General features: G+C 42.3%; 1 protein-coding gene across 1 annotated transcript; it reads left to right on the top strand.

Annotated features, from left to right (window-relative positions):
- Nucleotides 1-357: 357 nt before the first annotated feature.
- Nucleotides 358-19,017, top strand: SLC25A33 (solute carrier family 25 member 33). The gene is made up of 7 exons (XM_037380430.1): nt 358-494; nt 8,625-8,804; nt 13,216-13,293; nt 14,837-14,937; nt 16,071-16,137; nt 17,485-17,768; nt 18,440-19,017. The coding sequence occupies exons 1-7, from the start codon at nt 445-447 to the stop codon at nt 18,640-18,642; spliced, it is 963 nt and encodes a 320-aa protein (XP_037236327.1). The 5' UTR covers nt 358-444; the 3' UTR covers nt 18,643-19,017.
- Nucleotides 19,018-21,470: the final 2,453 nt, after the last annotated feature.

Genomic DNA, 21,470 nt, shown 5'->3' with positions numbered 1-21,470 from the left:
GGGGGCTGCAGCGCAGGGGGAGGGTCCTGGCGGGGCGCGGGCTGCCCGGGCGGCCGCGTAGGCCCCTTCCCCGGGGACGCGCAGCACCCGCGGGGCGCGGCCCGGCCGGCGTTGCGGGCTGCAGCGGGGCCCGGGCGAGGCCGACCCCAGCGCCCCCCCGCGTCCGCACGGGCTGTCCCCTCCCTGCCGCCGCCGGTCACGCGACCAACCTGCCGCCCGCGCTGACGAGCTCCGCGCCTGGTGACGCCACCTGGCGCGCGGGCCCGCCCTACCGGCCCGCCGGCCCCGCCCCTCACGGCCCCGCCCCGACGGGCCCCGCCCCTCACGGCCCCGCCCGCCTGGCTAGTGATGTCACGCGCCGTCCGCTAACGTCACACGCGCGCCGCGGCCTGGCCTCCGCCTCCAGCTAACGCTGGCGGGGCCGGGGCCGGAGCCGGAGGCACCATGGCGGGCGCCCCGCAGGAGAATACGCTGCTGCACCTCTTCGCCGGGGGGTGAGTGCGGCGGGAGCGGCGGAGGGGCTGTTGCCTGCCGGGGAAGGCCCCGCGGCGGCGGTTCCTCGCGGGGCGCTCGGCCGCCGCCTGCGTGAGGGCCCCGCCGTGCCGTGCCGGCGGCGGGGGCGGCTGTGGCGGGGCCGGTGGCGGGGAAGCGGCCCGTGGGCACCGGGCGCCGCCCGCCTGTTTCCCGCCGCTCCCCTCGCGGCCCGGCGCTGCAGCCGCAGCTTCCCCTCGGTCTCCGGGCCCGCGGTGCCTCTCCAGAGCCGGGGGACGCGCCCTTAGCGCCGAGCAGGGTCACGGTGCGTCTTGAGGTCAGCATCGGGCTGCCGTGGCACGTAGCTAAATATATTTTGAAAATGTTAGGTAGCTGCGGTGTCCAGCTCTGCTAACTGAAACACTTCGGTCGAGCCCGGCCCTTGTACATAGTTCCCGCTGAATCAAGCGGGAACCGAGGGATGTATCCGAGGAGCCCTGTGTGGGCGGCAGGCTTTATGCTTTCTTGATGGACCGTAGCTTGATCTTACAAAGGAAGGTGTTTGTACAATGCTTTCGTGGGCTCTGCACGGCGGAGGCTGTGCAGCTGCCTCAGCTGTGTAATTATGCTGAAACACAGGCACTCCAGAAAGGGAAAAGGAGTGTGAAAGAGAGTTAGGGAAGGTCCTGGTACTTCTGGGTAGGTGAGCTGGCATACCAGGCCACTTCTTTTAAGTTCGTGAGAGGACTTGTAATTTCTTATTTTTGTTATGTTAAAAGCTTAAAGTAACAACCCAACCCATCAAGCAAAAACTCTTAAAAACCCCCTTGTCAAATAACTTAGTACAGTGATTTTAATAGCTGTCCAGTGAGATCATTTTATGGTGTAAATTAAAAATACGTTTTTAAAAAACAGGTTCTGCAGGTAGTAAGTGCTGTTGTATGCACATCTGTTCTGACCAGACATCTTATTTTATTTTAATGTGGTTTTTTTAATGGCTTAAACTATCTAAGTAGTAGAATATTGTGTTTGCTTGTCAGCTGACAACAGAAGGCTAACATGAACTCTGTTGTTAGTTTAAATCTGTTTAATTGTAGACCATTGTTTCTTCTGTTGCTATACAGACTTCAGTATCCCCTGATGTGTCGCTGGAGCCGTAGGTTCATTTAATATAGTATTAAACCCAACAAAGGTAAGCTTTTCAGAGACGCCGCCCTTTTGCTGACTTGAACGCTAAGTGCTGGTTTAAGTCCTTTCTTCCCCTGGCCTCCCCCACTTGCATTAGAGTACCTGGAGCCTGTGACAGAAACTGGATCTGAATGTACGCATGCAACTTGTTTGGATAATAACGATGCCCATCCAGAACTCTAGATGCCCTCATATTACTCATCAGGCTATAAATAAATAGGGATTTGAAACTCCTCTGTGTGTTAACCTAGTATTGGTGGAAGTGTTTTCCTTACTCGCTTCACGTACCCTCCGCCTTCTCCAAGGATCCTAGTAAACAAACATTTTCTGCAGCAGGCCTAGGAAGTCACCAGGAGGGAGAAGAATGGGAACACAGCAGACTATCCCCCTGGCCACTCTGGTATAATAAGATTTATCTATTTCTATAGCAGCGATGAAAATACAGCCCAGAGGACGGACATGGTCTTTTAGGTTATACAGGCCTTTCAGGGTTCACTGCTGGACCTGATTCTTGTTCTGCATATCTTTTGTTACTTAAAGAGACGCAGAACAGTGTGCCATCATTTGTCTCGTGATGTTAGAGAAAGGAAAATGAGACAGCAAATTCAATCTTCTCACGCGCCAGCCAATGCTGAAGTGTTTGGCCCACGACATGCCTGCCCACCACCCACCAGCCAAACAGTTTATTTCAGAGCAGTTCCCTGTTCAAGGCCCTGAACTCCCATATCCTCTGTGTGTATGTATCTACTAATGCTATTCTCTCTGCTTTTCAAGTGAGAAGTACAGACTTCTTTGAGCTTACTGGGTAGAACAAGAAATTGAACATTGGTATCAAACTGTTGCCCAAGCTATTAAAACACCTTTCTCTACATGTAGGAAATGCATGATGTGTGTGGAGGGGTGCTGCACCAGCCAGCTGATGGGAGAGAGCTAGAAATCCAAATAATATTAGATATGAGGCTCTGTGCCACGTCTGCCTTATGCATTTCAGTTTTTAGTAGTAAAGGATGCCTGCTCAACAAAATCTGGTTAAAGGAGCTCAGCTGTGATAATATTTTGCTACATCTATTACAACATCCAAGGAATTTTAGAAAGAATTGGTAGTGTGTTAGTACTTGTGTAATAGTCTCTGTTGAGATCCTTCCTCAGTCCTTCAAATGCCTTTACCTTTGCATGTTGGATAAAATTGCCCCTGCAGCAGAAGAAAGTGTTGGAAGTTCAGAATATTTTATAAGTTGTGTAAGATGCTAACCTTTGTTCAGTTGTGAAGTATTTTTTGCATATAAAGCAAGAACGGCCCATTCACTCGAAATGATTTTGATGGAGACATTACTGGTGTTACGATAGCTCCCTGTGGAGGTGGGAACAGGGCGCTGTCAGCTTGATGATGTAGTACGGTATCTTTATGCGTGCACAAAAAAGGCAGGCCAGCCTCAGATAATAGTAATGGCCAGAATAGAAGTGTTTAATACTTGAGAGGCTAGGAGTGATGAAACGCACTTGAATATTAGAAAGTGTTCTCCACTTGTGGGAAGAGACTGCTTCCTGTTAGCCAGCTTACTGTAGGTACACAGTTTCATTGGCTTCCTTTTGTTTCTTTAGTTCCTTTTAAGACTTGCAGTAGTAACAGCAAAGCAAAAGGTCTTGACATTTTGATGGGAAGATGACTCTGAGGGCAGGGAAGGTTTCAGAAGCACCAAAGGCAGCGCTCCCCAAGTTGCACAACAGATGTAAGCATGTTTACAAGTCTGGGCTCCTGCTTCCCTGCTGAAGTCTGTGCAGTTGTTACTTGTTTTTGTTTGGGAAAAACTGTGGGCTAGGCTGCATGTTATCTTTCCAACTGGAGTAATACTGTACTACAAGGATCTCCTAAGAAGTGGTGTTGAGAGGCTGTAGTGCCCTTCATAAAACTGGCAAAGAGCAAAAACTGAGAACAGGCTTTTTATCTTGATTTCATTTAGATACAGTGTGATACGTATTCTTTAGTTCTTCAGTTCAAACTGGGGGGGGACTGTGTGTTTCAATAAAACCATGTTTGTCACTTTTTTTATGTCTTGGTATTGCAGCCCATGTCCGTAACTCCCTTGCTCCTGTGGCTCTGAAAAGCAACATTAGATGCCAAAGCTTGCTTAAGCCACCTGTAAAAAGAGTTGGAAGCATGCTTTGGGAAGGTTGGTGACATCAGGCTGCTTTGAATTGAGGGCATGTTGACATCTGTCTGCATGAGCATAGGTGGATGTCTTGGTTGTAGCCGAGATGTGCCTGATGTACTGGGTTGCTGAGAGCCTTGCTTAAAGTGTTGACTTTGACCTGGGTTTGCCTGAGTGTCTAGTACAGGTCACAGAACTAATGAAAAGTTACTCCCCAAATTAGTAACCAAATGACTTGTGTGGAGAGGGACTGGTATACTGCTGCCACGGATGTTAATTGTGAATCAGTGTGCTAATGCTGACAAACCACTTGGGAAATAATGTGTCCATTCATGGAGAATGGTGATGAGTGGCGTTCCCCAGAGGTCCGTACTGGGACCAGTGCTGTTGGTGACGTGGACGATGGGATTGAGTGCACCCTGGGTGGGTTTGCCGATGATGGCAAGCTGTGTGGTGCAGTCAACGCGCTGGAGCGAAGGGATTCCATCCAGAGGGAGCTTGACAGGCTTAAGAGGTGGGCCCAAGCGAACCCCATGAAGTTCTACAAGGGCAAGTGCAAGGTCCTGCACCTGCAAAACGTGCCAGGCTGGGTTCCAAGTTACTGCTCTAACCAAGCAGATCATCATATTTGCTTGTGATCTTGGTAAAATCAGTAGTACTCTAAACATTATTTTTTGTTTGGTTTGCAGAATTTCCTTCAACATTCAGCATTGTGATATTATTTATATTAAGAATATTGCTCAGTGATTAAATCTAGGACAGACAAAGTAAGCCCTACTCTTAATTAAGATTCTTGGCATCTATATTAATTGTGCTAGTGGGTGCTGAGAGTTTATTTCAAATGCAAGTCATTGGTATATTGAGGGTGGATTTTGTGAAGATAGAAGGTTGGCAGCAAGAGGAAAATTGGAACTGGATTTTGAGATTTGCTTCCTTGGCATGTTTTTTAAACAGTATTTTGTTTTTATGGAAGTGAATAATTTTTCTTCAGCTGTTAATTTATAGTATGTTATGTATCTCCATAAACGCAAGGGTTTTTTTCATGTTCTCAGACCAAGGTTTTCCTTAGCTTCCTTGTTTGGATATTACAAAGCAGAGAAACTGTATTTTTCTGCTGTTATGGTGATATGTGCCTGGCCTATCATGTCACTAGAGAGAATGTTCAAAGCCTGAAGTACAAATACTATTTTTCTGGCAGTAAGTGACAGGCTAGTGCTGAGTAACGGTTGGGTGTCTCACATTGAAGAGATTTTTCTATTTGTGATACATGCAGAGCAGCGCATAGCTGGGAACCTATCCTTATGTGCTTGCTGTTTGACCTGTTGAAGATACTCTACTATAATGTTTTGTTTCTAGAGAGGTTTCTATCTTTTTGATTAAGGACAGATTTAGACATTGTCTTGGGATTTTTGCAAGAGGCTAGTGCAGTAAACACTGCTTAACATCCAGAATTGTAGTTGTGCACTGATGTATCAAAAAATACCAACCCTGACTCAAACCAGTATGAAGACTTGGAGATTTTGCCTTGAATACAGCATAAGATTTTTCCCAAATCAAATTTATCTGTCTGCATATCCATGGTCTGAATCTTTCAAGGTTTATGGCTGTTTATGTAGCTGAGGAAAGCTGGTTGTTTCTCCTTTCTTCCCAGATGTAGGCATTTGGAACCCCCTAGGAATACCAAGTGTTTCTTTTATGCACAGTGTGTTGTTTTTCAGCCGCCTTTCCAGGGAACATGGCAATGCCAGGGTATGATGCATAGAATTCCCATGTGGAGGAAAATCAGCTCCTTTGAAAAAGCTGCCCAACATATTGAAGTCCTTACTTGAACTATCTGCTGCATATTTATATTTAGGACATAATGTATGCACCCTGTTGACATTCTGAGAATTGCTCTGTTAGGTAATGCTTTTTTTGTTAAATGTCACACTGACAACATAAACTCTGAGCTGTTAAAACTGATGAAGCAGATATTAACTCAGTGTGGACTATCAGAGGATTAAATACATATTACCAGAAGTACTTAAATATTCAAGACTGCATAAATTAACTGAATTATCAAACTTAAAGCGTGAAAAGCAAGGGGTGGGCTAGGAAGGCAAGAGGACAGCTGATGCAGCAGGGAGTATGCAGAAAGGCTAAAATATATGGTGAGATGTCACGCTAGACTGAGCAGCTGGTGGTTCAGAAACAGCAAATGGAGTTTGTGTTCTGAGTTTATGAATTGTTACTGTGAGAGTTGTTTTAGAGTTCACAAATGTGAAATAAATGAGGGCTGAAGACAGCATCCACAGTAGTGGAGCATTGCTAGATAAATGAATTGGGAATTAAGGCAATCAAATTCTCTTCATTGAATTCCCACAGACTTACAATTTCTCTTGAGTATGTTGATTACCCAAGTGTTAATTGTACCTATTTCTATCTATTGGATATACATAGCAGAAAAGCTAGTAGTGGGGGTCTGCAAGAGAGATCCTCAAAATGCTTCCTGCCTGCTCAGAGTGAGCAGTGGGAACAGGAAAGGGTTTGCTGGAGAAGCCATTCTTGACCAGTCTTTTCCCCCCAAGATCTAATTTCAGGGAAGTGTGAGCAATGTGAGCAGGATAAACTGAAGCCATGTCCTCCAGAGTAGCATTGACACAACAGAAGACTTGTGTCCAAGCCCTGGTTCAGTACACAAAATAATCAGAGGCCTGATAAGGTCTCTGTGAACACTGTCATTTTTGAGCCAAATGACACAACTTCAGCTGCTATGTACCTAGTTCCACGAACAACTTGGTGGCTTTATTCAACAGTCAAAGCATAAGTGGTTTAAAAGGGTTGAAGGTAAAGCTCTTTCTTACACCATCTGTCACTTTGAATGTGTGGATTGTCCCTAGTTCAGGTTTTCTCCCCTTTCAGGAGAGAAGCGGAAAAATCAAGAAGTTAGAGCAGAAACTCATGGAAGCATGCTGTTAAATCATATTGCCAGTCCCAGTGAGAACACAGTTTCTTCAGTTCGATGCGTTTGCATCTGAAAAGCATAGTGTTTGGGGTTGTGTGCTTGGACGGGATCTTGCAGAAAGTGAAAACAGTAGTGATGAAGTTATATTCCCTGGCCATGTGGTCTAGAGTGTCCTTTTGAACCTTACAAAGAACCTTAATTGTTGTGGTTGTACAATCAGGGCGGCCAGGCTATTCGTTAATGCAAGTGCAGAGGCTCCGGGGTTTTGGCAAAGAATGGTTACTGTTTGGTGTAAGGCATACTGTTTCAGCAAGCAAAATAAACTACCAGATAAAGCATTTATAAAATAGTATGTATCTACAGCTTGGATTTTTCTGCCATTCTTTAATTGCCCTTTTCCTTGTGTTTAAAAAAAGATCCTCCTAGTAAAATAGTTCATGTACAGAGGGGGCTTTAGAAAATATGCACTAGTACCTTTATTAATGTCATTTTATGTATCTATGTTCCTGAATCAGTGCATGCAAACTTCTTGTGATTCTAGCAAGCAATGCTTTATTTATGCACAAGACAAAGGAGAGGATTTTTTTTTAGGTCACCTCCCTTTCATGGAAGACTACTTAAATCACAATTTTACATTAACATCAAAGAGAGTTAAGTTGTCAACTCATGGCTTTTTCTAAGGAAGATCACAAACACAGGTTTTTGAGGGAATTGTGTGCTTTGATGCTTGTGTAAACAACGGGAATGTTTCCTGATCCATCGGTTCAGTTGTAGTGAAAGCCCACCACTGCCCCACCCCAAAATCTTTACTTAGGTCTTCCTAAGTCCCAACATGTTTGATTAATAAAATTTAGATTTAGTACCTTTTAGCCAACCTCAGTGTTATGTATAATTGTAAAGCTTGACAGAAGGGACATTCAGTTGCCGAAGAGGAGTGGCAGCAGAGAAATAATTTGACCAGTCACTTTCCAGATCACTGATTAAAATGAAAATCAGTACTCATACACCTTATGTTCTTGGCCTGGTATGCTTTTTCTGAGGCCCAGTCTGACTGCGTTAAGATGAGTATGTGCCTATTATAGGATCATTTATTTCTTATTTATATACATATTTTTAGATATATAAGTGTATCTATATGCACACGTGTGCATAATATTTTTTGTCCTTCTATTTTCAGTGTATGGGATTTCTGTTCTTTAGTAGCCTTTCTGTCTTGTTACTCTGTTTTCCCACCTTCCCTCTCATCGTTATAGTTTCCTTTCCCCCACCCCTCCAAAAAAAAGTTGATATCCGTTGCTTTTACAAGGGCCTAACTTAATGCAGTTTTGATATTTGCTGCTTCTGTAGACAGCTGTTTCAATCGTATGTACTGAAATGGTGAAGAATTATATTGCTGTGTTTTCAGTCTATACTGTCCTGATCCCCAGTGGCTTGTTCTCATCTGTCGGCTTCCTGCTTCCCATAAGAAAAAGCCATCCAAGGGCATGTGTGTTTTAGGACAACAACCTCTGAAACATGGATGTCTCTGAAGTTTTTACAGGCAGAGTTCCAGGTCCTGGCAGAACATGGGACCAGCAGGTGGTCAGTTAGGGATTTTTTTGTCAGTGCTGAATATAATCTTTGTGTTTACCAATCTCTTCACTGCACATGATCATAATAACAGTTTCTCAACCTTTTCTCCCATCCCTCAAGGCTTGGGAACAGTCTCCCTTGCCTAATGCCCAAACTGCCCTGCTTCCTAATCACTTGTCTACAATACGGAGCAACTGGAGGCAAGCCTTCAGCTTTTATATATATGCCATGCTGTGATTTGACACATCTGTGCAGCGATGTTCTCCTGACGCTGTCTTCTGTTTAATTGTATTTTACAGATGCGGAGGAACCGTTGGTGCCATCTTTACATGTCCCTTAGAGGTAATAAAGACTAGGCTCCAATCTTCAAAGCTAGCCTTCCGCACTGTCTACTATCCACAAGTCCAGCTGGGGACCATCAGTGGTGAAGGAGTGGTCAGGCCAACGTCTGTATCACCTGGGCTCTTTAGTGTTCTCAAGTGAGTACTGCTCCTCCTGTCATTCAGTGTTGCTTGACACCAGTGATCTGAGCTTCAATTCCTCTGTGCAAACATGGAGCGCAACTTCTGCTCCATGCTTGCACTGGAAGGATTCATGTTGATTGGGTTTCTGCCTTAAGCAGTAGAAACACAAATTACTCTTTTTAAAACGCATACATGTTCAGGACTCCTGAGCATTCCTTTGAACTTCCTCAGCAATTTGTTTCTACCACTTAAAAACTTTCCAAAGTTAATTGATTTGAATAAGCGTCTGGAGGCATTACTCTTAAATGGTTTCCTCACATTTAGGCTTTTAGGTAGCTACGACTTCCTAGGGATCAATACACAGGACATACTGTAAACTCCCAGTATGCCTTAGCTTGGGGGAGCTATCACAGAAAATACTGTGGAGGAAAGGGCTTTTTCAACACTGACAAGTGTCGTCTTTGTCTCTTATTGCGAATAATCATGTTTGCTGTCTGCTTTAAGCATGGGAACAGGTAGTCCTTGCTGGGGCCAGTTCTTGGCAAATGATTGTAGTACTGAATAAGCTATATATGCTGCCTTCTTCCTTTTCCTGGAGCCATTCCCGGTTTGCTTTCAGTAGCTACTAGAGATACTTGTTGCTGTTGCTGCCCATGCTATTTACCTGTTGTCCTGATTTCAGCTGGGATAGAGTTAATTTTTCTTCTTAGTAGCTGGTGCAGTGCTGTGTTTTGGATTTGGTGTGAGAGCAACAATGATAGGACACTGATGTTTTTAGGTGTTGCTGGGTAATGTTTATACTAAGTCAAAGACTTTTCAGTTTCTTGGGCCCTGCCAGGGAGAGGACTGGAGGGGCATGGGAAACTGGGAGGGGACAGAGTTAGGACAGCTGACCTGGGCTAGCCAAAGAGGTCTTCTATACCATACGACATCATGCTGAGTGTATAAACTGGGGAAGAAGGAAGCCGGGGGGGGATGGACACATCCAGCATTATGGCATTAGTCTTCCCGAGTAACCGTTATGTGTAAGGGAGCCCTGCTGTCCTGGAGATGGCTGAACACCTGCCTGCCCATGGGAAGTAATGAATGAATTCCTGGTTTTGCTTTGCTTGTGTGTGTGTCTTTTTTGCTTTACCAATTAAATTGTTCTTAACCCTCGAGTCATTATGATTCTCCTCCCTATCCTTCTGGGTGAGGGGGAGTGAGGGAGCAGCTGCATGGTGCTTGATTGCTGGTTGGGGTTAAACCATGACACCTGTTTGGAGGGAAGTTTTAATTCCTGTTTTGAAGTGTGCTTTCTTCCTAGCATCATATAAAGTGAGAGCCTGTAGCCTTTCCTTCACCTTAGACCAGCGTTGTAACAAGGTTTCTGATTCTCTGCACTTAGAGATGCATGTAAGCCCCTGATCTGTCCTTGAAGCTGGCCCTGCTTTGAGTATGAGTTTGATCCAATGACCTCTGGAATTCTGTGTTCCCATATATTTGAAGTTCACCTTGTCTGCAGTCCTGTGTGGGTGATCTATAACTGAAACTTATGGGAGTGGGGGAAGGACACTTTTTGCAAAAGCAAACTCACTAAAATGTAATGTCTAATGGGAATCTTAGAAAGTTGTATCTTCTCCTCAGCTATAGCTGACCTAATGAGGTCTCCTCTGTTTATCCGATGATGGCAAGTTTGCTGGTGTTCTGAAAACCTAATGCTTCATTTCTTTATATGAATCTCTGTCATCATTACTTGTCACAAATAATACCTCTATGTTACCGTTTTTATAGATTGTCACTGAAGTCTTGCTGTTAGATGTTGTCTTTGCCAATTATTATTATGCATCAATCTTATCTACACCTGCATTACTTACGATTTCTGTTAAAAGCCTTCTGTGTGGTTCAGGCTGCAGCAATTGATGCTCCAGCTGTTCCCTTTTCAGATGTGTATTCATAAAGAAGAGGAAATGTGGAATTGTCTAGCTTACAAGTGCTGAGTAGTTTTGCCAGCAGCTCTGAAATACAAATCTCTACTACTGTGTTTCATATCAAAAGCACCATAAACTTATGGTTCAGACCTCATGCAAATGGATTGAGTTTATTTGGATCATTGGGCACCCCAGGGTGATGCAGAGAGGTCCTGTTTAGATCAGGTATCAGAAATGCCACAGAAAATAATGACTAGCAAAGAGAGTTGAACAATTTTATGTAAGGCCAACATGCTTGGCAGATTGCCTGGGGAGAAGCTGCACAGTTATATAACAGTAGATTGCTAATTCAAATTCTCTGCAGAACTATCTGGCTAGAGTCATTCTGGGACTTGAGTTTCTGTATTGTAAACAGTGCTGCTTTCCCCTGCCAAAACATTTCTTTGTCTATTCAGAGGTGAGTCTAGAGCAATTCGTGACTGAAAATGTAAGGTAGTGCCAGTTGCCTTTAATTTTCATCTCCTTTCTCTTGCTGTCTTTTCACCTTGCAGCATTGGACTTTAGTCAGCTGTAACTAAAGGAAGTGAAAACTTCAAGGCACAAGGCTTCAGTCCCTTGACCTATCTTTTTCTGGGGTTGCCTTTTTTTTTGGTAGGAAGAGAGGCAATCATTTAAAATTGGGTCAATCTTTTAATATATTTATTAAGCTCATTCAATTTGGTGATTGTGATCTTGATTTCATTTTGCTTCAGGAATTGCTCAGCTGCATGTATCACCAAGTTTCTGACCTGCTTACTTCAGAGGATTGAGAAGTGAGAGCAATATATTTATGCTGTCATTCCTTTGCAGGCAGTATCTATGAACAGATAATGCTATTGATTATTATCTTTCTGATAAAATAAAAATATATGAAGAAAGAAGTGAAGTTAGCTCTCTTGCTTTTACTCTTCCATCCCTTTCTCAATCCTGGTCATGCATATACTGCTAAACTGGATGTGACTTGGGCCTTCTGGTTTAGCAAAATTGTATGGCTAAAGAAGCAGCCGTTAGAGCCCTACATATAAAATCGCTCTGTAAGAGTTAAAGGTGTTGAGTATGAAAGCCCCTTCACTGCTGTAAATAGAAAGAAAGTAGGTACGTAGGAGGGCAGGTTAAGCCTGCTGCTGAATAGAAAGGACTCCAGAAGGACACGCTGTTTTTGTCTAATCCATTTAAGATTCTGATGAGTTAGCCCAGCTGGAATCTGCAGTCGTGACTGTTAAATGACAAAGAACAAGTAGTTGGTGGATCTGTCTCCTTGGAGACACTCAGCCATGGAGTTTACACAGAAAGTTCAACTCTGCTGCAGAAAAAGTGTTTCAGAAGCTCCTGTCTGATGAGCTTGGTTCTGGAATCTCTGGGGAACATACTCAACAGTGCTAATGATTGGAAAGCAAATTCTGGAAAATTGGCAGTTCCACAGGTGCATGTGAACTACCCATGGAACCCAGCATTACCTGGATTTTCTTGTGTGGTTTTCACATGGTGAGTTAAGATATCTGCTGTCTAGCAGATAGTGCACTGAAATCACAGTGATTACTGGACTGTACCTGGCTTCCACTAGTAAATACTTGGCTGTTTACTAGTGTTTGGCTGTTGTTTCAGTCCTCGTGAATATGTTCACTGTAGTAGCGCAAGGAATTTCTAAGACGTCTTTTTTTTTAATGAGACACTTCAGCAAGGTATCGTACAGAACTTGGCAGCTGTGGAGGAAGCTATCCAAACAGTTTATCTTCTTCAGCAAAATCTTAGCCCAGCGTGTCTTCTAAGGTGTGAAGGAAGATGAGTGGAAATGGCTTTGGAAACCTGGGCTGCAGCAATTGTGGAACTGCAGGAAGGTGCCATTTGATGATCTTCCTGCTTTAGACTTGATCACGAAGTCCTGTCCTGACAGTGGTTCACAGCAGTGCCACTGTAGTTGGAGTTTACTTGGGAAAGATGATGTGAACTCTTATGAATGCCCTCAAAACCAGATACCCTTGAACCACCTGGGAAGACATAGCTTGTAGTATGGTTGTCACATTCACCTCTCGCTCTGGGGAAGAAACACATCACTAGATAATTGTGAAAGGGAAAAAAATATCTTTTTTTTGTGTCTCTGTACAAGAAGCTAACTCCTGAATTGCTTAGATACAGAGAATGCCAAAAATTTTCTTTGTTCATCAGAGTAAACTATCCCTGGATTCTCCATGAAAGTAATTAAATTCCTGATAGCTTTCAAAGAATGGAAATTACAGGCTTGTGCCATATGACACACATTTGACTGTAGTGCACTGAAGTTTTATGGTATAATGGCTTTTATCCAATAGTGCATAATTCTGCTAATTTTCAAGTATTTATGTAGCTTAAAAGCTAACAGCTTCACAATTGATACTTGTTGCTTTTGTACAGTTCTTTTGACTGACTGTGACAACAACAAGACGCATAACTTTTGACCCAAATGCTATCTTTTTTTCCCCTCTGTTTTGTATTTTAAGGTCAATTCTGGAAAAAGAAGGACCAAGGTCACTTTTCAGAGGGCTGGGTCCAAACTTGGTTGGAGTCGCACCATCAAGGTAAATAGTTAAACTGTTGCTAAAAGACACATTTAAGGTACCAACCCAAATGTTGCAGTGCCTTTGATTCAAAAGAATAGGTCATGAAGTTATCCCATATGTAAAATGAGATTTGTGTGTATATACGGCACAGTATACATACCAAGAATACTTCTAAAAATCCACTTTATGCTTTTATGACACTGGAAGGTACAGATTAAGGCGTTTAAATTCCAAGTCATTGCAAGAACAGTGCTTGAGAAAAGAGGAGAAAGAAAAATCTGTAGGATTAATATTTGCATTTTTCTAATATGATCTGCTACTTTCCTGTGAATACATAAAAGTGCTTGTCAAACACTGAGTAGGAGCTAGATGCCAGGGGAGAGGAGTACCTATCTTGTCCCTAATTGCCTAAAATTATTCTCAAAATAAAAACTGCAGCTGAAGGGGAAAGTCTTGCATTGCTGCCTCATAACCCCGAAGGGCTGTGTCCGTCCCTGGGTTTTTTTTTGGTTGGTGTTTTTTTTTTAACAGCAACAAAAAAGTAGCTGCAAAGTTTGTGTTTGAATGTCCTACAGGCACCTGAATGGTTTCTACATGTACCTGTGACTGTCCCGTTCTTGGCAGGGCTGAAGATCTTTTTGCCTAGCAAATGTTAAAACTTGTGAGCAATAGGAAATTGGCAGATGTTCTCTGCCTGAAATTGAACCAGTTAAAAAGGAACTGGAAGAGTGGTGTACTCCCTCTCTGGCCTCTTGCCTAGTAGGTAGGATGTTTCCCCCGGAAGCAGAGAATCCGTTTCTGTACAGGTAAACTTTGCAGGAGGGATCTGAATCCAAGACTGACTGCTTTTTCATGCAACTCACTCATGCTGTCTTTTGCCTTTCTTCATATTCTTCCATAAGATTGGAATAAGGCACCTTAGGGAAATTCTCAAACTGTAGCCACCATTATCCACCTTTTTCTAGCAGCTCATTTAAGGAGCTGTGATCTGAACATGCTTGGTTCCGACAGCTTCTTACTTGTCATACTGACTGTTGCAGAGCAGTGGAACTTCCTCTATTCCTATGCTTTACGTAGAGGTTTGAGATGTGTAAAACTTTCGTTGCAGTCCAGGGTTAAGTGTTTAAAGCATGAAGTGCTGCTAATGTAGTTACAGTGCTGAACGAATTTTTGGAAAACATAGGCTCCAGGTGGGAAAGTGACATTCCCAAGTTTACAGATTGTGTTTAATGGCAGAGCTGGCGTAGGTATCCAATCAAACTTGCTTTGTCCGTAAGAATACGTTGCCTTCCACTCAGATTTGGTGTGAAAGTAAAATATTTCTGTCTTGTGGGTGTCAAGTTAGATAGTTGTGCTGGAGTGTAAGGAGAAAAAGAAAAACCACACAACCCTGTGTTCTTGTAGATGGAAGGAGTAATATGAAGGCCTCTTTGGAGAGAAAGTCTTGTTCTTTGGGGGGTGGGGGTAAGAACAGTAATGTGCCTAACTTGACTTGGTGTATATTACACTGACCTTCTTCTTCTCTCTTCCCTGCCCACCCACCCTACCACCTCCTGCCCAGAGCTGTCTATTTTGCATGCTACTCCAAAGCCAAAGAGCGATTTAATGGCATTTTTGTGCCGAACAGCAACATTGTGCACATCTGTTCTGCAGGTTCTGCAGGTATGTGTTTGTAATTAGTTTTCCGTATGGTCTGCAGCAATGTCCCAGTGTCTAGCTTCTTGCCAACAGCAGGCAATACATGTGTTAGTGTCTGTGTGGCTCTGAGATGCACCTTAATTCTTTAAAGTATTTATTCCAAGCTCTTGTTCCTGCAAGACTTCTGTCCCTCCCAGTAGTTAGGAAATGAATGGAATGAATCATAAGGCAGGGACGGGACTTTCGGTCTGTCTGTATGGGACCTGAGCTACCACACCCATCTTGGTGGACATATGTGCATAGTTGTGTTATATGAACGAGTACAGAGGCCGGTATGTGGCGCATTCTGAAAATGTACGTCTAGTTTGAGGTTGTATATGCCAGAAAACAAGAGTTGGCTAGCTCTGAACTTACCTCGTCTACAGAGGAACTGTTTTCCTGTTCAGCACTCTGAAATATTTCAAGATTGTTTTTTACTAATTTGGGATGAACTTTTTTCCAGCTACAATGCTATGGTAATATCTTCAAATGTAAGAAAAAAATATTAGTAGACACCAGCAAACTTTTGATACTGTTTTGGCCAAATTGTTTTAGGGTGTGGTACTCTTCCTACCAGGATGGGGAAGATGGTTTGTTCTTGTAGGAAGAATACTGTAGAAGAGCTCCACTAGTTCAAGCATCAGTCACCAGAGTGATCATTAAAAATAATCTTTCCTAAACTAATCTCTTAATTATGGGTGGATTCTGTTAATGATGTGGCTCAATGGCACCACCTAGAGCCTTGGGGAAAACAGAAGAACTAGCTGTGTATCCCCCGCAGGTTTCCTTTTACCTACTGTTGTAAAACCCAGTCAGTAAGTAATGTATTGTCTACAGCAGTCTTCAGGAACATGAGGCACGTATTAACATAAGTGCAAAAAGGAAGAATCCTTTAAGAAATTCCAAGGTCATTGGTCAACACTTCCTGAAATTTAGCATGAGATGGTTCTCTGGCAAGAGAGAGATTATAAGCTACGTACCTGTGTGTCTTTTGAAACCTCTAGGCAGAGCTGGTAACTAGAACTGTCTCATTGCATAGCGTATAAAGTTCACGTTTGCTATGGCAATACAGCAGTGTGGATTCAGCTGAACATTTGGTTTTCTTTTTACTTTTTCAGCCTTTATCACGAATTCCTTGATGAATCCTATATGGATGGTGAAAACCAGAATGCAACTGGAACGAAAGTAAGTAACTGATTGAGGGAGACTGGATGCCACTGAGTGGCTAAGGGAGCCTCTAGAAAACTGAACTTTCATGGTTTTCCTCATGGTTCTTTGTACTTTGATAGATCTTGCCCAATTGCTTCCTTGACTCTCAGTTCCGCCTTCAGGCCACCATGCTTCTGCCTGGTTAGACTGAAGGTTAAGGTTCTCTGTGTCCTACTTAAGTTTCATGCACAGTTACTATGAAGGATGTGGGAGTAGCCTTGAGTGTTAAGTTAGGTTCAGTCTCTGGTTTCACTGTAAATCTTAAGTTGGGCACAGCATTGTTTTTCTCTCAGATTCCTGCTTATGGAATCTTCTGCACTTCACGGGTTGATATTGAGGATAAATACATCAAGGACTGAAATGCTTTGATACAGCAGTAACAGCAGCTATGGAAAGGTCAGAAGACCTCATATGGGAGGCTGAACATGAGATTGCAGTCTGTGTCCCATTTGGCAACATCACCTGTATTGATCCTAGATCATACAGATGTGTGTGTTACTGCAACAAACAAAGGTACTGATACACAGCTAGGTAGCTGTAAACAGAAGGGTGATGTTTTTACATTGTAATGAAGCCACATTAGTTTAATTTCATAAAACATTCTAGAGGCAATGAGAATCTGTTGCAGTGGTTTAATTTTTCTTTTGCTTCCTTCAGCATTGTATTACTGTTAACCATACCTCCTGAAGACAGTGAGGGAATTTGACAGTAATAACTTTTATTTGAGTGATTCACAGTCACTGGTGGGTATCAAAGCAATGAGGGACTCTGCTAACAGTCCCTCTGTTAGCAGAATTCCATTAGAATGGAAATTCCTTCCTGTAAGGATATGTTAGGTCAGATGAGAAGGATCCTTTAAGGCACCACAGCTTACAAATAATTCATAAGACTTAATTTCAGCACTTCACAGGGTAACACCTTTGAACTGAGCACTGCCTCTTAAAATGAAGAATCGTATCTCATGTAGGCAGACCTCTGTCTCTTGGCCTGCTGAAGATGGCTTTAAATGAATTACTAGTTTAATGCAAAGCAGTGTCTCTCCAATGCTTATTATCTTTTAAAGCGTTGGTGTCTATTGTGATAGACTGGATAGAACTTGAGCTGGAAGAATTATTATGAGTATGTATTAGTGAATTAGCAAAGCTAAGAGTGCTCTCTTGGCATGATAGTCCTGCTTTATGCAGTTTTCCTAGATGATTTCTTTGTAGTAAAACTTAGCAGAGAACCATTTCTGTAGTTACTAAAACTATAGAAGGCCTTGAGGTGTTTTTTAATATCAGTTCTTCTGGGCTCATTATATGCTCTGTTCTGTTTGTTTTTTAGAGTCAGGGGTTCAAAACCAATGAATGCTTTGCAGTGTGCTAGATATGTTTACCAGACAGAAGGTATCCGTGGCTTTTATAGGGGCCTGACTGCCTCCTATGCTGGAATTTCTGAGACCATTATCTGCTTTGCTATTTATGAAAGTTTAAAAAAGCACTTAAAGGAAGTCCAGATGCCCTCTTCCTCTCCTAACGGGACCGAAAGGAACTCAACAAACTTCTTTGGACTGATGTTTGCTGCTGCTGTTTCCAAGGGCTGTGCCTCTTGTATTGCTTATCCACATGGTACGTTGACTTTTCCATTTATGACTACAGTAGAACAGCTGTTGCCTGTAATCCAGGACGAATGATGGGGTTTAGGGCTGCAAAATTCTTTCTGGTTTGAATGGCCAAATGCATGTTACCATGGCCTGTGCATATGCGCTGGCATTTTCAGTACTGGTCCCACTGTTCCTAGTTAGTCCGTAGTTGATGATTGGGACTTCCTAGTTTAAAAACAGCTCAAAAATGTCAAAAGAAATTGAATGGCTAGTGCTTCTGTTCTCACTAGTGGCCTCATCTAGCAGAGTACCCACAGCCTTTGGGATTCTGTCATCAAGTGGTGGGAAACACTTGTGGGCTGAGCAGTGTTATTCTTTTGGATAGACATGAATGTTATCATGGTTATATAGAAAGAGCAGTATTGATTATGTGAACATTAGTGAAGCATTTAGTTCTCTAGCTTGAATGAGCAAATAATCCCTTTATTCCACATGAAAAGGAACTCATCTTTAACTTTGCTTTTTGCCTGAAGGACAATGTGTACAGGGTTCCATGGCTGAAGGTACCAGCAGGCAATTGGTACAGGAAGGTTTTCATGTCCCTGGGTTTTGCATACTCTGTCCTGGTAATGGCATGTTTCTTAATGGGAAGGTTTAAGTCTTGTTAATTTTGGGCTCTGTTTTACTTGTCTGCAGAGGTCATAAGGACACGGCTGCGAGAAGAAGGCACCAAATACAAGACTTTCATTCAGACAGCACGTCTGGTTGCACGTGAAGAAGGCTATCTTGCCTTCTATAGAGGACTCTTTGCCCAACTCATCCGGCAGATACCGAACACAGCCATTGTGTTGTCCACCTATGAGTTAATTGTGTATCTGTTAGAAGACCATGCAAAGTAGCAGAGCCAAGACACGCCTGTTACAGATCGTAGACCAATGTCTTCGTTGAACAAATGGTTCTTTAAGAGGCTAATGCAGGTGGCAGTGCTGGTGGAAAAACTGCAAGTCTGTGACCACCTGCTGGGTATTTCCTTTTGGATTCATGCTTTCTGAAAGGTCTCAAGTCATTAACGTTAATAGTTAATTATAACTTTTTTTAACTTAATGATAATTAAACTGCTACTAAATTAAATTACACTATTTAATTTAAGTATATGTTTGTCCTTTTCCTTAAGCACAGCCGTATGTGGTAGAGGAATGTACCTCATACTATCAACTGATCTCTTGGACTGATGTTCATTAAAACTGTATTAAAACAGAAGAACTGGTTTGGAAGTGTGAAAGTATTTTCTTACCACTGGAGTCATGTCACTTTTTAGCACTGTAATAGCCTAATATGCAAGTAAGTTTGAGAGTTCTTCTGGTTTATGCAAGGTGCATCGTTCATTGCTGTGTGAACATTATAAAGTGTTCAAGTAGAACAATCTTGTAGTATGTATCTCTGTTTTGATGCATGAAATATGCACACCTGAACCTCTTAGAAAAGCCATTTAACACTGGCAATATTGCTCGAATATGATTGTTGCAGGCTTTTAGTAAAAATTTAATTACAGTACTGTGTGCACCTATGTATTTGGGATACACGCTGATGTTGGTGTGTGTAAACAGATCTGTCATGACTTGGCATTTAGACCTTGCTTTTGTGAAGGATTGAGAAGCATAAGGACAGTCAGTGATTGGCCTGGCTGCCCTGCAAAAATTCAATGAGATGCAGTAATTTGTTTGTGTCCTGACCTCAGCCTTCTACTACTGTGGGGCTTTTTTGTGTTAGGTTTTCCTTACAAGTCAATGTTAGGGGTCTGGAGAGTGGAAGAGAGGATAAGATGGGTCCCAAACACCATAGGCTAGAAATGCAGTTCTGGATTCTGCTTTACAATATGATACTTACTCAGGATTATAACCCTCTTAATTTGATGTCCTTGTAGAGCAGTGCTTCTGATAGGAATGAGGTACTATTATCTCATGGATGTGTCATTGGAGTTCACACCAAAAAAATACTAAAAAGCCTATGTAAATAGTTTCTTTATGTTGTTACTTGATTTGTAACTGAAGGAAATAAGGATTCACCACCTCCAGCAGCCTGTTGAACAGTTCTCATGTTTCACATAGATACAGTATCTGCCTTCCCCTTTAAAAGACATGATATCAAAAGGGTATTTTTCAACAGTAGTCATAACATAGTTATTACATTTCAGTTATAAATCAAATATCCTGCATTCTTGAGATTAGTCCTTTCATAAATACCAGAATGTGCTTTTAATTCTAGTAGTCTCTTTACCACTTGTATTGCAGCAGTACCTTGAAATTAAAAGTATTGTATATGCATAATTACTGATAGTGCAGGATAAAATATTTTGGAACTCAAATGGGTAGATTTGTGTTTTGCTTTGGCTATACTATGCTCTCCTATTCATGAGTGTCATTTGTTTTGGCAGCTGAGACAAACATTACAGCATTTGAGCCCAGCTTCAACCTTCCCTGCTGTTGAACAATGAGCTTCTCATGATTTGAGCAGGTGTTGAGTTCTTGAGCATAAACAAGTGTTTACAGATGTCTTTGACTTCAAGGACCATATACAGCAGAGGTGGTGTCTGGACTTGGAAGGATCATGCAAAGCATTAAGACAGCCTAGTAGTGAGTGGGGCTGTCTTTTTATAAAATGAAGTTGTCAGGATAGTATTTTGTTATAGAAACAGAATGGGTTCATAACTGGATTCAAACCTTCACGTTTGTTCTTATTAGAACCTAGCTGATGACTGGGTACTTGAGGTCATATTTGACATCAGTGTGATGGAGGAGCATAGTGCAAAAACGGTAGAATGTGTGTATACCTCAGTATGAGGCAAAACTGCAAAAATAACTGATTTCTATTATGTCTTACTGAAAAAAATGGATCACATTACCCCTAAGCTAAAAGAGGAAACAGTTGAGTAACTAAAAATTGGCTTGGCTTTTTTTATGGAGATGATGAGCAGCAAAAGCTTTAGTCTCTTTATAGGAGTCAAAACTCATACTGTGCTGTTTCTATTTTTGAGAACTAGGACACTTGTGCTGCTACTTTGAAACATTTTCTGAGATTTTCTTTCCTAAAGTAATATTTCTCTGTACTTAACAGTACAGTAGCTCACTTTTAAAATATTAGTCAAATGTGTAGACTGCTGGTGTCTTTTGAAAATGAGGGGAGTTTGGGACTTGGTATGAGAGAAAACAAGAGAAAGTGAACAAATTTTTGCTCCATCTAAATCTGATGGAAAATCAGGTATTCAGCTGAAATTGAAATGAAAAAAAGCTTTGGTTTTGTTCTTTAAGCTTGGCTACCAACCCTGACAGGATGTCTTAATTTGATGAGGGTTAATAAGCTATATTGGGAGCTAATAGAATTTCTGAACCCACGATTCCTTAACCCTGTAAAGAGTTAGGTGATGTTCTGTGAACATTCCCGTTGATGTCACAGAGTATGGAATAAGCCTATTACCAGAGGGAAGAATTTGGAGTAGTTTTATCTTAAGAGATACCTGAATTTAAAAATAACTACCCTTTCTCTGGTTGTGAAAGAAAAACTGAAAGCAGTTTTCACTGTTCGTCCCACCTCTTCAGCTTCCCCAGTAAGTCAGTTTTGTGGAAGGTAAGTGATCTTACCAGTTAGAATTTCCTGGGCAATTCCCCTCCTTGTTTAGATTTCATTAGTAGACCCTTTGTAGCTTAATTATCAGTAAGGTGATGAAACT

Source organism: Falco rusticolus, chromosome 3 (genome assembly GCF_015220075.1).
Source record: "Falco rusticolus isolate bFalRus1 chromosome 3, bFalRus1.pri, whole genome shotgun sequence".
Lineage (NCBI taxonomy): Eukaryota > Metazoa > Chordata > Aves > Falconiformes > Falconidae > Falco > Falco rusticolus.
The sequence above is the reverse complement of the archived record's forward strand: the minus strand, read 5'-3'. Positions and strand labels throughout refer to the sequence as shown.